Genomic DNA, 17,880 nt, shown 5'->3' with positions numbered 1-17,880 from the left:
GATGCAGGGGACGCGGGTTCGTGCCCCGGTCCGGGAAGATCCCACATGCCGCGGAGCGGCTAGGCCCGTGAGCCATGGCCGCTGAGCCTGCGCAGCGCATCCGGAGCCTGTGCTCTGCAACGGGAGAGGCCACAACAGTGAGAGGCCCGCGTACCGCAAAAAAAAAAAAAAAAGAAAAAAAAAAGATCCTTTGCTCATAAAGCCTGCATCAATGGTGGTTTATTTCATCTACAGCCGTTAAAGAGTAAAGTTATAGGATATTTGTAAGTGTGCACACGCATGTACTAATACTGTGTGTATTTGTATAGGCTGGGAAGAGTCCACTTTATATTTTATTATTATTCTTTTAAAATATTTATTTATTTTGGCTGCGCAGGGTCTTAGTTGCTGCATGCGCACTCTTAGTTGCAGCATGCGCACTCTTAGTTGCAGCATGTGGACTCTGTTGCGGTGTGCGAACTCTTAGTTGCAGCATGCAGAATCTAGTTCCCTGACCAGGAATCAAACCCAGGTCCCCTGAACTGGAAGCGCAGAGTCTTACCCACTGGACCACCAGGGAAGTCCCAGAGTCCACTTTACTTATTTCCGTTTATACCTCCCTGATCTGTTACAGGTCGTTCTTGTAATTCTCTCCTAGCCCACTGGCTTCCTACTAAAACTCCCATGCTGTTTCCTTCTAAAAGCCTTCTATTACTACTACTTCTTCCAACTATGCCCTGATTAAGAGCAATTCAAAATATCGTTTTCTACGACCTTTGACAGCAGGGAAATATTTAAGTATGCTATGCTATATACACACATAAGACTTACAAACTACGAAATTAAATTTCTCACCAAGATTAGTCAGCATTTAGCTAATAGAGACAGCAACTTAATACCTAAAAGGATTAAAGTTATAAAATTCAAGTATGTTCGTTTTCAACTAAAAAGCAAGATTCTTTTTTTTTTTTTTACAATTTACTTCCAGCAGTGAAAATAACTTAACTGTTTTATTACATTATGAAAAAGCTAAAGAAAAAATATAAATTCTATTTCTAATAGTGGGCTTTGACTGTTTTCAACTTTTTCATTTACATTTTCTCTCAAAGTTCTCTCTCTCCAATGTACGGACTGGTATACTGTCAATGGTTTGCTCTTGTTGATTTCTGTGTACTTGGAAGTAACTGATTATAAATGTATGGAAATGAATATCAAAATGTGTCATAGAAATACCTCATTTATCACCACAGAAAGAATTATCTCATATAAGTAACTTTTTCAAAACACTGGACATTCAAGTGCCAAATCTTTCTAAATTTCTCATGAATATTTATCTAAAACTGATCCCAAAATCTATCCCTGCTTCTTAAATACAGGACAAGAAACAATTTGAGGTTTTTTTTTTGGATGGCAGGGTTAGTATCACTTCTGCATTTTGAATATGCATATGGTCTATCTGCAGGAAACCTGTTAGCATGCTTAATAAGTACTTAACAACTACTACATTCATTTAATAAGCAAAAAGGTCAAGTGAAAGCATGAGGGCCTGTCTCTTCCATGAGTCAAAGTGTTTGTCCTTAGTGTTGGCAACTTGCAAGTTATTTTGGTGCTGTAGGTTCTTTTATTTTATTTTAATCACTCTTCAAAATTGATAGTTGCATCTAGAGAGTTGTGATCTGAATTATATTATTCTTTCAAATATTTCTAATCAAATATTTCTAAGATAACATCTTTACTAAATCACACTCACATAGACATTTTCTAAATTACTGTCTGTAAATAATAGACTGCAAACTTTCTCTTCAAAACTAGAAAGTATTCTATATTTGACAAATAAATTTCTTGATTAAAAAATTCTGATTTTTGCAGTATACTTTTTTTTTTTCTTGACTGCGCCACACAGCTTGCAGGATCTCAGTTCCCCAACCAGGGACTGAACCTGGGCCCCGGCAGTGAAAGCCGGGAATCTTAACCACTAGGCCACCAGGGAACTCCCTGCAGTATACTTTTCACACTTTTTAAACATATAAGAAAATGACTTTTGGGCTTCCCTGGTAGCGAAGTGGTTATAAGAATCCGCCTGCCAATGCAGGGGACACGGGTTCGAGCCCTGGTCCAGGAAGATCCCACATGCCGCGAAGCAACTAAGCCCGTGCACCACAACTACTGAGCCTGCACTCTAGAGCCCAAGAGCCACAACTACTGAAGCCCGTGTGCCACAACTACTGAAGCCCACGCACCTAGAGCCTGTGCTCCACAACAAGAGAAGCCACCACAATGAGAAGTTCGCGCACCACAACAAAGAGTAGCCCCTGCTCACCACAACTAGAGAAAAGCCCGCACACGGCAACGAAGACCCAGTCAAAAATAAATAAAATAAATAAATTAAAAAAAAAAAAAAGAAAATGACTTTTATAGTAGTCCGTTTCTTCACTATTTCTCTCATATTAACTTTAAAAAATACTTATCGAGCACTTACTCTATGTAACACACTGCTTAGGTGCTACAGAAGATACAATGATGAGAAGATATAGTTCCTAACATAAACAGATTAAATTCCAATAGCAGAAAGAAGGCAAGTCTACAACCACAGTACAAGACAAAATATAAATAGTACTTGAAAGTGGCACAAAGTATCAACGTATGGTTAAACAGAATTAGCAAAAGTTTCATGAAAGAGGTAACATTAAAGATGTCTTTTGGAAGAGATCCAAGATTTTTACAGTTATAAATGAAGACAAGATAGAAAATTGAAGCTAGATCCAGGACACAGTAAATTTTCCACTTTAAATGCCCTTGTTGAATCATGGACAGAAATGTATCAGAAAGAGGCTGAGATCATTTATTTGTTAGCCTGTGGAATTTTTACTTAATTCAGTAGATAAGTGAGAGACCCTGAAGTTTCTGAATACAGAAAATAAGATTAAACTGTGCTTTGGAAAGTATTATCTGGCTTTGATATGCAGGATGAACTGCAATAAAGAGAGGCTATTGGCAGAGACTAATTAGAAGACAATTACAATAATCAAAATTTGAACTTCAGTAATAGAAATAAGAACAGAACGGACAAAATATAGGTTAGGAACATTTAAATTTCAAATGCTAGATGAGATTTTTTTAAAAATAAGAATAATTTTTGATATCTATACTTAAACAACATTTGAGTTCTTATTTTGGCCATCAAGAGCTTATAATTGGAGGTGGAAAGGATGAACAAATACAATAAAAAGCAAAACATGATGAAGCCATTAAAAAAGGGTAGAAGCTAAGGCAATTCAGGAGAACAATACTAGGCTCAGAGTGAAAAAGAAACATTTGCATTGGGTCATGAACCACACTGTGTTATGCACTGAGTTGGATTTCTACAAGTAGAGTTTGGGTAAGTGTTGTAGAGAAAAAGCATTCAGGAAAAGCATAAATAGTCTTACAAACAAGTAATAATAACATCTAATATTTTTTGAGTGTTTATTTTATGCCAGGCACTTTTCTAAACATTTCATGTTATACTACCTCATTTAACCCTCACAAAAATCTATAGGCTATACACTCTTATTGAACTCATTTGCAGATAAGGAAAATATCTCCAAAGTGTGGCCTGTCATGCATGAGGTGACCACAGAGAGCTTTCCCAAAGCAGTGCCCTCACCACAGACACATCATGATATTAACTTTCACAATCAAGTCCCAGAGAATCTTGACTGCTTCACCAAAACTACTAGTATTATCTTCAAACTTTGGTTTCCATAAAACTACAAATATAACAAGAACACTGCCAAAACAATTAGAATTTACCATAAACACCTATGCAGAGAAAAATAAGCCTGCAGAAAGTTCATTATTTTCTAATTCGCATGCTAGCTTTAGCTTGTATCTACTTACCGACATGGCTGCGTGATCATTGCTGTTAGTCTGAGAAGGAAGTCAGACAGGCAATCAAATAAAAAAGGAAAATGTATTCCAATAACAACAGAAGTCGTGTTTAAAGTAGCAAAGCAAAATACACTCTAAGACAAGCAAGCTGACTGTGTGTTGCTATAATTTAAAGGCATTAATTAATCACATAAATGTGACTATCATTTTATTTTGAAGATTTACAGGTGAGTTTTTACACCCACACTAATCAGATAAATCCTCCTCCAAACTTTTGTCTCCCTAATCAAGTTGTCTAGTCAGCATTAAAATACTGAGAACTTTAGCAGTTACTAAATGTCTGCTGAACCAGCAAATTTAGAAAACACCAGCCCATTGAAAGGGTTCTTTCCTGGAGAACAGTTATTCTCAAATTTTAAGCAAAAAAAGGTAGATTTCTAAGCTCCAGAAATTTTAGTTCAGTTAGGTCTAGAGGCAACAAGTATCTCTCCCAAGTGATTTTAATACAAAAAGAAATAAAATGTCTATTTCTTTACACATAGAAAATTATACTGAATGACTCTGAAGATGCTTAGAAAGGATAAGCCACTATGCTTCCACATACTCTAATGCAGCTTAAAATAAATTACTCAAGGAAAGATGGCACACTAAATCATCTTACAATTAAGCATTTAAATATATTTTCTCCCCTAAGAAGTGACAAGTCAAAGCAAAAACCAAATCATTGGTCTCAATTTAAATACATATCAGCCCCTGCTGAAGTTTTGTACTAAATACATGGTACTAGCTTATTCTTTTAAGATATTAAGAACTAAATTAGTTAAATATTAATTCCTTAAAATAATAATGATTAATAAAATTAAGTTTAAGGAGGCTTAAAATACTGTTTTTTAAATGATCCAATTTACTTTTCAAATTCCAGTAATAAACTATGTAATATTTAAGCACTACTTTTTTTTTTTAGAAAAAGATATTTACCCAGAAACATGGATTTAACCTTATTATATTAGGTCAATGAAACTCAAAATCTGTTTATTAGCGGCAGTTGAACATCTGGTATAGCCTACACCAGAGGTGACCCTCCATATGGGAAGTTGTCTTCTTCGCCAAACACACAATGAGTAAAGGAGAAACCACAAGCAGAAATGGAGGAAGAAGACACTTAACTAGCCAGGCAGATTATTGCAATTAACCCCAGTAAGCAGTGGGCTGGCAGCTGTGTTAGCCAGTCAATTCATTCTTCTAGAAGACTGGACTAGACTCTAGATAATCTCTAAGTCCTTTCTAGATTTAACTTCCAATAAATTTTCTTTGGAATAGTAAAATTATCCCATCACCACAGTTATTTTATTCAACTATTTTCCCCAAAATCTTTCAAATTGTATGTAAAGTTATAAAATTGTATGTGAGATATAAAAGTCATAGAGTCAAGATGAAATTTAGCTAAGATTTAGTAACTCAGTCAATAAAAATCAGTCAACAACATTTAACATATGAACACCATGTAAGTCATAAGACTTGTGATGTTTTCATCATTGTTCACATTATACAATTTTTGTATGTTATAATCAATAAATCATCAGATCAATATTATATGTTATCATTATTATTTAAAAATTAATATACCAATAAAAAAAATTTGTAAGCATATATATATACAATAAATATATGGTTATGTTTTCATTTGATAAGGAAAGCACTAAAATGTATTCAATGCTACCTATGTCACAATTTTAAAAATACAACCTTTTTTGTATTTTTAATACAATTCTTTCTTGTGTCACATAAAAGGGTCATTAAAGCCTGTGATTGTACTATTGACCATTAAAGTTCTCCTTAGCAGTTTCCAGTGAAGTCAAAGGACATGTACATCTATATACTTAACTCAGGAAAAAAGTATGAACCAAAGAACATAAAAGGGAAGAGCTAAATGAGAAAATAAGGTGCCAGAATGAAAAAATCTAAGTTTAGGCTGGGACTTTACAGCTGTATAACACTTAATAACAAATTTTAGATATGGGGACGTTGGAGATGAACTCATCCAATCACTTTACTTCAAAGAGAAGGAAACAAGTTGTTCAAAATCAAGATGGTAGACTAAGTTTATGTGTTTGCTTCCCATTGATCCTGAGATATAAGTGATACAAAAAGCACAGAATTACAAAAGGAATAAAACATTTAACAACAGAGAAAATGAAGGTGTATGGAGGAATTCATCAAGGGATATTTTCTAGAAGACAGAAAGCTGATTAAATAGAGAAGAGAAAGCAACTGCCCATTATACGCTACCAGGGAATTACAGTGGAGCTGGGAGTCAGCTGTGCATTAGAGGTCCAGCTGTGCATATGAGAGAGGACAGAAATGAGAAATGGGATGAAAAACAGGGAAAGTAACTGAAGATTTCTGAAACAACTGTGCCAGTGATCCCCTAACTACAGAGTACAAGCATTTTCCATAATGAGAGAACTTTTAAGGGGAGAGCTGACGCTCCTGGTATAGGTGGAAAGAGAGAGAGCAGGAAGGAGGGAGGGGGGAAAAAGCCCTCCTCATTCTGGCACAGTGTCATGACAATGGAAAGAGAGGCAGAGAAGGCTACACAATTTGTGGAGCTCAGTGCAAAATGGAAATGTGGGATCCCTTGTTCAAAAATTGTTAAGAATTTCAAGATGCCAGCAGAGGACCAACCCACATGCAGGACCCTTCTAAACTCGAGACCCCATGCAACAGCACAGGTTACACATCCATGAAGTCAGCCCTGAAGAGAGGAAACCAAAATCTCATGGATAGCTCCATACCTGCTCACTCTAAGGTGAAGAATCCTAGGCAAAATGCCTCCCAAATTAAAAAAAAATTCCAGTCAGATTCCTACTAAGGGGAAAAAAAATCTATAAAAAAAATAGGGTATTTATACAGTAGCAGAGTAAACCTATATCAGCATTCCAGGTCCTCTTTGTTAAAAGAGAATGAGAATAACAAAGAAACAAAAAGCCTATTTGAGGGTAATAGAGATAAATTCAAGAAACAGAAAATACCTTCTTTAAAAAACCCTCTAATACCTCAGGGAGATTTGAAAGATATATCCATTAAAAAAAAGAGAGAGAGAACAGTAATCTAGGAAAAAGGAACACTTTTAAAACAAAAGTGATTCCTTAAAAATTAAAAAATACAACTAATAAAATATTCTCTAGAAGTACTGAAAATAAAATTTAGAAATTCTCCCAAAACAGGGAACAAAAAATGATAAAGAGATAGGAAATGAAGGAAAGGATAATAGATATAGAAGACCAATCTAGTTAATGAGAGTCCAAGAAAGAGAGAACAGAAAAATAGGGGGAAGAAAATTATCTAAAAAATAATAAGAGAATTTTCCTGTGCTGAATTTCTGCTTTGAGAGAAAGGGACCATTGAGTAAAGAGCTAAGTGAATGAAATAAAAGCTTACATCTCCACACATCCCGTGACATTTTAGAATATTAAGGAATAAAAAATAGATCCTGAAACTTGGATGCCATAAGACAATGGAGGAATGCAATAAAAATTGTCAGAGAAAAACTATTCAACCTAGAATTATTATAACCAGCTAAACTATCAATCAAACATGAGGACAGAAGAAGGTATTTCATGATATGCAAGGACTTAAATAGGAGGAAATTACTGAGGCAGTTTAGCAAAACCAACCAGTGAAGCAAAAAAACACACAGAATCCAGGAACAGTTCCCAACCGCAGAGAGCAGAGAAGGAAAGTCCTAGGTTAACAGCTACACAGAAATTCTAGAGAGCAACTGGTACAAAGTAGAGACAGAGGCCTCTGTAGCTGTCAGAAAACAGCAAATGAAGAACTGAGAGTGAAGGGTAGGGAAGCTAATACCTTTACCTTACATAGAAGAGAATTAAGATACTGACTAAAGAAAAGGAAAAATAGGCGTATAACCATTTTATATAAAGAAATGATAAATAGAAGAAATAAAACAAAATGTAACAATGAATGGAAGAAAAAGGGGTAAGCAAGAGGTTGCTATATGTGCCTTATCTTTCACAGTAGGGACTAACAGACATTCTCTTTTTTTTTTTTTTTTTTTTTTTTTTTGCGGTACGCGGGCCTCTCCCTGTTGTGGCCTCTTGCGTTGCGGAGCACAGGCTCCGGACGCACAGACTCAGCAGCCATGGCTCACGGGCCCAGCTGCCCTGCGGCATGTGGGATCTTCCCGGACCGGGGCACGAACCCATGTACCCTGCATCGGCAGGCAGACTCTCAACCACTGCACCACCAGGGAAGCCCCAGACATTCTCTTTTTAAGATAACCACCAGAAGCAATGAAAACATATGGTGAAATGGTAGCCTGGGGTTTGCGGGGGACAGGGGGAGGAGGTTATTTTCCATCCCAGACTCTTCTGGGCTACTTGATTTATTATCATGTACACAAATTAACTGAAATAAAAGTATATTAAAACAAAACGACCTTTATTTTCAGTTCTATGAAATAAAACAGACATTAGCAAATTAATCCAGAGACTGAATGATTTGTCTACTTCCATAATGCTGGTTAATTGGAAGAATCAGGCCTAGACCCCAAATCTCAGAACTTTCAATATAGTGCTGCATCTTCAGAAAAAAATTCTTAAGGAGAGCATGGTTTTAAAAGTTAGACAGTATCCATTTCTGGCTAAATCATGCATCTTCATTTATTGGATATATATATTTGTTTCTCACAGAAAGCATAATTTTTTAAACTACTTATGGAAATAAAAAATGTAAATTAAAAATTCAGATTCAGGGGGCTTCCCTGGTGGCGCAGAGGTTGTTGTAAATCAATAAAACATCTTTACTGAAACAAATACATAACTAGCATTTATGAAGGAAAGAAATATTGAGTGTTCTTTCCAGCAGCAGATCAGTGCTGGGTCTTTAGGTGGTACTGTATTCACAGTAAAAGGTTACTGAGTTCCATTTGGCAGTCATGAAGAATAACTAGATAACTTCAAGTTGCTCAACAATTTCTTCTATTTATAGACTTGTAAGGGATGAATATATGTTGAATGCTTTTAAAAATCCTTCTGGTTTTAAATTTTCTAGCTAATATAAAATCTTATTTTATATTAGCTAGAAAAAACACAAAGCTTACAAGTTAGGCTTAAAAATAAGTGTCATAAATGCATAGAAAAAGATGACTTGTAGAATACATGCCAAAATGTTAACAGTGGTTATCCTTTTATAAGAAAACAGCAGGTAATTTTTATTTTCTTCTATACTTAGCAATACTTTCTAGTTGTCAGGGAAAAAATTATTAGAAACAAGAAGGATCCCTTACACATTTGAAGTAGTAAAAATTGCTGATTCCAAGAGTACTGATTTGGGGATAAAATAATATTTATTCCATATACTAATCATACTTCACTGGCATTAGCTAGCATCTGACCGTTAGCCACTGTAAGCACTGCAGTCAAGCTATAATAATTATTCAAATAAACATGCTTTATAGTATCTTTCACAATTAATGAAGTTTTTAAAATGTCTATATAATGCAGAAGTATAGAACTCAAAGCTAAATAATATCAAGCTAAAAATGTAGGCAAAAATACAAGGAAAAAAAGTGAAAAGATATTAAAATAAAACTAATACTATAAAGGGCCTTAAAACAACAGAGGAAGAAAGGAGAAGGAAAGATAAAACTAACATTTATTAACAGTACCTACTTTATGTCAAGCACCCTGCCCAACTATTTTACACACGATTTTAATTCATCCTCTGATAGTCCTATGGGGAAAATGGATTCTGCCCATTTTGCAGAAGGAAAGGAGCTCAGAGAGGTTAAGCAGCTTGCCAGGATTCCAGAGCCAAGAAATTAAAAATCTAAGGCTCAAACATAAGTCCTTCTAACTCTAAAGACCACCCTGTGCTCTCCTCCCTTCATCACCTGGTCCCTAAGAACAATAACAGATAAATGGGTCTAGCTCTGAGTCATAAAATGGCAAGTTCCCTTGAGGCAGATAATATATTTAGCAGGGCAGCTTAACATCATTATTATAAATACTGCCTTTTAGCTTGCTGTTAATTCCTATGGCCAGTAAAGCCTGGCTTCTCTGCTAGAGCACAGGGAAATGCAGATGAGGAGATAATTTAACATGGAAGCAAGGAAGCACTTTACTTTTCCGTCCTCTGCATAGGCTTGCACTGGCTGACTCTAAAGAGAAACAGGTGAGGGAAGTAATATACCAATACTCTCATGCATCCAACCCCAGAGATAGGAGGTATTTAAAGTAGACATTACTGGTGATCTTCCAAATCCTGCAGCTTTCTACCACAACCACAGTATAGTAGAAAAGAGAAAACAATAAAGTTCTTTCTCTGGGCTCCATCAAAACCATTATTATCCATTAACTTCTATTGTTCTAATACCCTGTGAGCAGAGAACAAAATTCTATTAGGTGGATTATAACTTTTCTAGAACCAATGGAACTTTTACTAGGCAATGTGGTCAGCAACTACATATCATGACTACCTTTAATGGAGAAAATATTCTTTTGCAACAATGGTAGGGACTGACAAAAAATAAATATGCAATGAAGCTAAGAATGGAGCTTTTAAACTAAAAGTCTTAGGTACTTTTTAGGGTCGGGGGCGAGAGTCATCTTTATCCCACAGAACCTACTTCTCTGTCCAATTATTTGCAGTACTGGCACTATTTGCACTATTTGAAAGAGTGACCCTTGGTTTCATAGCTCCCATTGACTCAAACTCATGGCATTGTTTATTAACACTGCCAAAACCAACAATCATGGAGCCAAAACTAGCTCCCCCATGTAATTCCTCATGTCTATACATGGACAAGCTGATCGACTTGGGACTGACTGTGATAAATAAATATCTTCTGAAGATTCTTTTAATTTGAAAGAGTCCAAAACTGGCCCCTCTTTCTATCTGGGTACAAAGGTAACCTGAAGATAAGGATTTATTTTCAGCTTAAAACATTTAAATAAAAATGGTAGCTTATATAATGCCATATGTTGCTTAGAAAAATAATACATTTAATAACATTGCCTCTGTTCTTTGCTTGAAAGAACACAAACTAACTGGATATTTTATACAATTTCAGGATTTCAGAGAATTAATACACTAAGCCATAATATAATTATCAATCTTGCTAAATATCAATCTTGCTAAAGTTTACCATAGGCAATAATTTAATATTTTTGCTTGGGAATTATACTTTTAGTTCATCCCTTGAGTAAGAATATACTGTTGTTAGTACCATTTTTTTCTTTTCCTAGCTGTAAACTATAATTTTCTTCTTATTTGGTCTTGTCCTACATTTATTGTTGGTCTACATTGTATAAAATTGTTATTTTCTTTGCAGAAAAACCCATGTTAGATGACATAAAAATCCAAAATGGCACACAAAGATTCACCTAAATCTATACAAAATATCATAATAGATCAGATGAGTGACAGGAGTCTGTCATTCTCAATGTCACCAGAGTATGTCCTACAAAAAAGCAAGATTTCCCTCTAGATGTCAGTCTCCTGAGGTGAGGAATTAACCCCAAACATTTCTAACATATAACCTCTCTTAATCTTACCCTAGTTATGCACAAAATCCCTACCCATCATCTCATGTCAACCTGCGAAGCAGATACTGCAACAATAGAAACGTGATGTGTGTGTATCGCGTGTATGTATGCACACGTGCATGTGTTTATTCTTGAGGATTGGTTTTGGCTGGAAGCACGGAGATTTACATTGACAAGGTGAATTCAAATTAATTCAACAATTATTCATGCATACTTTTTTGAAATTAATTGATATAAAAATTATACACACACACACACATACATACAGGTTCCCTTTTTCAACTCAAGGACAACAGTGAGGAATATAGTATCATCCCTGGGTAAGCTTCTAAAAGTTCTTTGGCACAAATCCACTGTTAAAATCTCTTTAAGAAATTCTTCTATTTATTTTTTAGCAACACCTTCCTTCAAATATTCTAAGTGGCCCTTTGATGGGGAAAGAGTGAAGAGGAGAATAACATTTTTTTTTTTTCATTTTAAACAAGTGAGATGGTTGGAAGCAGTTGGGTAGGCTCCATATTAAACTTTTTTGCGTCTAGCCACATCTTATCATGAGATTAAAAAGGTCAAAATTTCTCCCTATTTTATTTGTACAAAACTATTCCATTCACATTTTAACAGCAGTTCTGTTATTTTTTTAAATATACCTAATGAGAGAATGTGCACCCTACCATCATCTCTTTGATCTTTGCCTTTCTTTTTTTTTTTTTCCCTTTGGTCGCACCATGCGGCTTGTGGGATCTTAGCTCCCCAACCAGGGACCGAACCTGGGCCCTCAGCAGTGAAAGCGCGGAGTCCTAATCACTGGACCTCCAGGGAATTCCCTTTGCATCCCTCTTCTGAAGAATCCAGTGTTTCAGCCTATTCATGCTCAAATGTCCCTGTTACATCTTTTTTTTTAATGTTTCATCAACAGATTATTCAAGATATAGATGTACTATGACTATATATTAGTATAGAACAATGCTCCTATTTTACTTTTAATCTCTAGCCTAAAAATATCCAATAATTTCTTGGCCTTTTCTGATAGGAAAAGGCATTGATTATATTGACTTTCATAAAAACTACTCCTATTAGAGTTTATTTCTATTTAAGTCTATGCTGTCAACTTCAGGGTTTTGTTTTGGGTTTGGTGGAAAGAGAGTTGTAGTTATTTGGGTTAAAAAGTAAAACAAATTAAAATTTCAAACAACTGACTAAAGAGGTATCATGATCCCTGATTTCAAACTATACTACAAAGCCACAGTAATCAAAACATGGTATTGGTTGCAAAAACAGACACACCATTCAGTGGAACATAATAGAGAGTCCAGGAATAAACCCACACATACATGGACAACTAATTTATAACAAAGAGGCCAAGAACATACAGGGGGGAAAGGAGAATCTCTTCAATAAATGGTGTTGGGAAAACTGGGCAGCCACATGCAAAAAAATGAAACTAGACCACTATCTTATACCATACACAAAAATTAACTCAAAATGGATTAAAGACTTGAAACTATAAAATTTCTGTCAGAAAACATAGGAGGTAACCTCCTTGACGTTGGTCTTAGCCATGTTTTTTCAGATCTGACTCCAAAGGTAAGAGAAACAAAAGCAAAAATAAACAAATGTGCCACATGAAACTAAAAAGCTTCTGCACAGTGAAGGAAACCATCAACAAAATGAAAAGGCAATGGGAGAAGATATTTGCAAATCATATACCCAATAAAGGGTTAATATCCAAGATATATAATGAACTCACACAACTCAACAACAAAAAAACAAACAGCTGAAAAACTGGACAGAAGATCTGAATAGATATTTTTCTAAAGACAACATACAGATGGCCAACAGGCACATGAAAAGATGTTCAACATCACTAATCATCAGGAAAATGCAAATCAAAACTTCAATGAGATATCACCTCACATTTGTTAGAATGGTTATTATCAAAACAACCAGAAATAATAAGTATTGGAGAAAATGTGGAGAAAAGGGAACCCTCATATGCTGTTGGTGAGAATGTAAACTGGTGCAGCCACTATGGAAAACAGTATGGAGAGTTCTCAAAAAATTAAGAGTAGAACTGCCATATGATCCAGCTGTTCTAGTTCTGCATATTTATTTGGAGAAACAGGAAGACACAGATTTGAAAGTATATGCACCCCTATGATCACTGAAGCATAATTAACAGTAGCCAAGATATGAGAACAATCTAAGTGTCCATCAATGAATTAATAGATAAAAATGTGGCACATGTATACAACAGAATGCTATACAGCCATAAAAAAGAAAGAAACCTTGCCATTTGTGACAACATGGATGGACCTTGAGAGTATTATGCTAAGTGAAATAAGTCAGATGGAGAAAGACAAATACTGTATGATTGCATTTGTATGTGGAATCAAACAAAACAAAAACAAAGACAAACAACAAACTCAAAGATACAGAGAATAGATTGGTGGTTACCAGAGGGGTAGGGGTTGGGAGGAGGGTGAAGTGGGTGAAGGGGATGCTAACTAGATTTATGGTGGTGGTCACTGTAGTGTATACAAATATTGATTTATAATGTTATACATCTGAAATTTATATAAATGTTATATACCAATTTTTACTCAATAAAAAATGGCTAAGATTCTTCACAAATTGATTTATAAAAATAGAAAAGAAATATTCAAGCTAGGAAGTTGGTTTAAACAAGTTAGCCTCCAACTAAAATTGAATTCTAAAATATACTTTAGAAAGCAAAATTATAACAATTTTTTGAAATTTTTTATACTTACAGGCAAATGAGTAAACACTTGAAAGATGCTTCTCAAAAAATTAATAAGATCCATTAAGTAACCACTAGCTCTTCCATCTGGCTCAGACATTGTCCAGTCATAATCAGCAAGTTGAACAAATTCATCAATTTTCTGATTAAGTTTGGTATATATTTCTCCTTCTGCTGCATGTCGGGCATCCTGACAGGAGACAACATAAAAAGTAAGAAACAGTTACAGAAGCAGTTAATAAAACAAGTTTTCTTAAAATTCTAAATTTTATTTTTTATTTTTCTTTGGTCTAACATTTTAAATATTTATTCAAAGTCCAAGAAAACTGTTGGATTTTTGGCTGGAGGTACTCTATTTATTTGAGTAGATATCACTTTTTTCCAACCTTACTATCACCTTTTTTGTCTTTATCTGGTAGTAGAACTTATTAGTTATCAATTCTGAATTGTTCTCACAGCTCTAAGAAATGGAAAACGGAAGTTGTCAAGAATGCAGAAGACCACTCCCATCTGTTGACTCACTGAGGGAAATTAAGTTGGACTAACACAGAAGAAATGAAACTTACTGGTGTTTTGAGTCAAATAGCCCCCCATCCCCGCTGCTGCCTGCAAAATAGTTAACTTCTCAAAGGAGGAGAAAAGAAACAAAGGGAGTGATGCAAAAATAGCAGAGTAAGGATATACAAACATTTTCTGATCCATAAAAGCATCAAGAAAACTAGCAAAAGTTGTCAAAAATCAATTTTTCTAGAAGTCTGGAAATTAACTCAAAACTTGTAGCAATTTAAGCAGTATTCATGAAAAATTTCTGAATCTTGGTAAGGAAACAATCTTTGTGATGTTTTGATGTGCCCCATTTCCACTCTCCTTGCCCAGGTCCAGCTCCACAGTATCCTTGAAAATCAACATCCCACAACTGTGGTGCAAACCAGCAGCCTGTCAGTGAACAAAGTGGGGCAGAATGGACTGGAGCTCCTTCAAAGCCACATTCCAAGAAAATTATCATTATTTGACCTATCTGGTGGTTCCCTGGAAGACATCACTTGCAGAGATGTCTTTATATGACCTAAACTGGGGATTGTCCAGAGCAGAAAGCCTTTTTCTTGGGGGCATTTGTTAAAAACAATTATAGGCAATTGTTTAACATCACAGATACCTTAGGTGGTAGACAATAGCTAGGGTATACCATAAGCTAACCGAAAAGCTTAAAAGGAAAAACTGGGGAACGAGATGTCCATAGATGGCCTTGAAAAGCTCTGACATATTCCTGGGAACCTAGAAGACTATGTACATGCATAGGGCTGTTCACCTGCTCAGGAAAGACCTGAGAAAGCTCTAAGCTCTCATTTACAGCTGACCCCGAAGCTCTGTGCAAGCAGGAAGTGAAGGCTAATGCAGAGTTGTCAAATGCCTGATTGCTGAAGGCATGCCCCAATACACAAAGAGAGTCCCTTAACAAAGACTGGGAGACTGATTGGTTCCAGGTTTTTAAGGAAATCTATGTCCAATCATTAGCTGGCCACTAAGCTAACCAAGCAGAGACTTAAGTGGCCACACACAACAAAAAATACAGACTTTACAGAATTGATTCAGAGAAGTCATGAAACAACCAACCAACCACCAAGAAGAAACAACAAACCTTGAGGAGAGAAGAGAATCTGACTTCCAGAATTGCCACATTACATTATTTAACTTATTTATTTATTTAAAAAATATTATTGGAGTATAGTTGATTTACAACGTTGTGTTAGTTTCAGGTGTACAGCAAAGTGAATCAGTTATACATATACATATATTCACTCTTTTTTAAGATTCTTTTCCCATATAGGCCATTACAGAGTATTAAGTAGAGTTTCCTGTGCTATACAGTAGGTTCTTATTAGTTATCTATTTTACTATTAGTAGTGTGTATATGTCAGTCCCAATCTCCCAATTTATCCCTGCCCCCCTCTTATCCCCTGGTAATCATATGTTTGTTTTCTACATCTGTGACTCTACTTCTGTTTTGCAAATAAGTTCATTTGTACCCTTTTTTTAGATTCCACATATAAGCGAAATCATATGATATTGGTCTTTCTCTGTCTGACTTACTTCACTTAGTATGACAATCTCTAGGTCCATCCATGTTACATTATTTTAAATGTCCAGTTTTCAACAAAATTTACAAGTTGCACAAAGAAACAAGAAACTATGAGACACTGGTCTATAAGACAAAAGTTTTAAATCAGCTATTTAAAATAACCAAAGAACTAAAGGAAAATATGAGAACAATACCTCACAAAATTGACTATAAATTAAGAGACAGAAATTACTTTTAAAAAAGAAGAACCTAATAAAAATTCTGCAGTTGAAAAATACAATAAATGAAATGAAAAAATCATTACAGGGATTCAACAGCAAATCTGAGGAGGCAGAAGACAAAGAAGATTAGATCAACAATATCAACCAACTAGACCTAACAGACATCTATTGAACATTCAACTCAACATTAGCAGACCATGCATTATTCTCAAGTGAACATAGGACACTATCCAGAACAGAGCAAATGTTAGGTCATAAAACAAACCTTTAAAGTACGGAAATCATACCAAGTATGTTCTCTGACCACAACAGAATGGAATTAGAAATTAATAACAGAAGGCGTTGGAAAATTCACAAATATATGGAAGTTAAACAAGAGACTCCAATAAATAACTACTGGGTCAAAGAAGAAATCATGATCAAAATCAAAAACTACTTTGAGGGACTTCCCTGGTGGTCCAGTGGTTAAGACTCAGCGCTTTCACTGCAGTGGGCGCAGATTCGATGTGGTCAGGGAAGCTCCACATGCTGCATGGAGAGGCCAAGAAAACAAACAAACAAAAAACAAAAAACTTTGCTATAAACAAAAATAAAAACACACTATCAAAATGTACAGGATACAATGAAAGAGGTGCTTAGAGAGAAATTTATAGCTATACATGCCTATATTATAAATGAAGAAAGATCTCACATCAATAACCTAAACTTCCAACTTAAGAAGCTAGAAGAAGAAATGAGAATTGTGGGTTCTCACTCAGACAGCGGCACTCTGACAGAACAGCATGAGGGATGTTGGGGGACTGATGATTAGGCATTGTGTCTTTTGGAACCAAGGCAAAAGATCTTTACGCCTATGCTTCTCTTTTAAAGGATCACATAGACTTGGACAAAAAGCATTTTGAAAGTTAAAACTAGAACAATCTCTGCCTTTCTCTCAGTTTTTTTTAGACTGCAAAAGGCCCTGGAATTCCTTTTATCACCTTAAGGAGGGTGGACAACTTGCCACTCGGGCTAGTAGAGGTGAGAGCTAGATTTAATTTGATGGTGGTTGGGGGCAGTGGTGGTGGCAATGTGATATTTCTGGCAAAACTAATACTTATTGGGAATTCCCTGGCAGTCGAGTGGTTGGGACACTGAGCTTTCACTGCCGAGGGCGCAGGTTCAATCCCTGGTCGGGGAACTAAGATCCCGCAAGCCACGCATCACGGCCAAAAAGAAAAAAAAAAACAAAAAACTAATATTTATTTAGATTCATATCTTGACTAAGAAGAGACCTAAGTATCACTCACCATTATCAGTCGCATAATATATTTGAATACAACTTAACCTAATATATCTTTTTTTTTTTTTTTTTTTTTTTTTTGTGGTACGCAGGCCTCTCACTGTTGTGGCCTCTCCCGTTGC

The 17,880-nt window shown here is 35.5% G+C and overlaps 1 protein-coding gene across 7 annotated transcripts in view; it reads right to left on the bottom strand.

Moving 5' to 3' along the window:
* EXOC6 (exocyst complex component 6) overlaps positions 1–17,880 on the bottom strand; it is a 216,631-nt gene that overhangs the window by 65,996 nt on the left and 132,755 nt on the right. For 4 of the 7 annotated variants that reach the window (XM_055081380.1, XM_055081382.1, XM_055081379.1 and 1 more), the window contains 2 exons: positions 14,186–14,365; positions 3,859–3,888 (listed from right to left, as the gene is read on the bottom strand). In XM_055081380.1, coding sequence (XP_054937355.1) covers positions 3,859–3,888; positions 14,186–14,365 — 210 coding nt within the window. The remainder of the gene's footprint in view (positions 1–3,858; positions 3,889–14,185; positions 14,366–17,880) is intronic. The other 3 variants (XM_024121372.3, XM_024121373.3, XM_055081381.1) reach the window with 1 other exon arrangement.

This window comes from Physeter macrocephalus, chromosome 20, assembly GCF_002837175.3.
Source record: "Physeter macrocephalus isolate SW-GA chromosome 20, ASM283717v5, whole genome shotgun sequence".
In the NCBI taxonomy this organism is placed as follows: domain Eukaryota; kingdom Metazoa; phylum Chordata; class Mammalia; order Artiodactyla; family Physeteridae; genus Physeter; species Physeter macrocephalus.
This window is presented reverse-complemented; position numbering and strand designations above follow the sequence as displayed.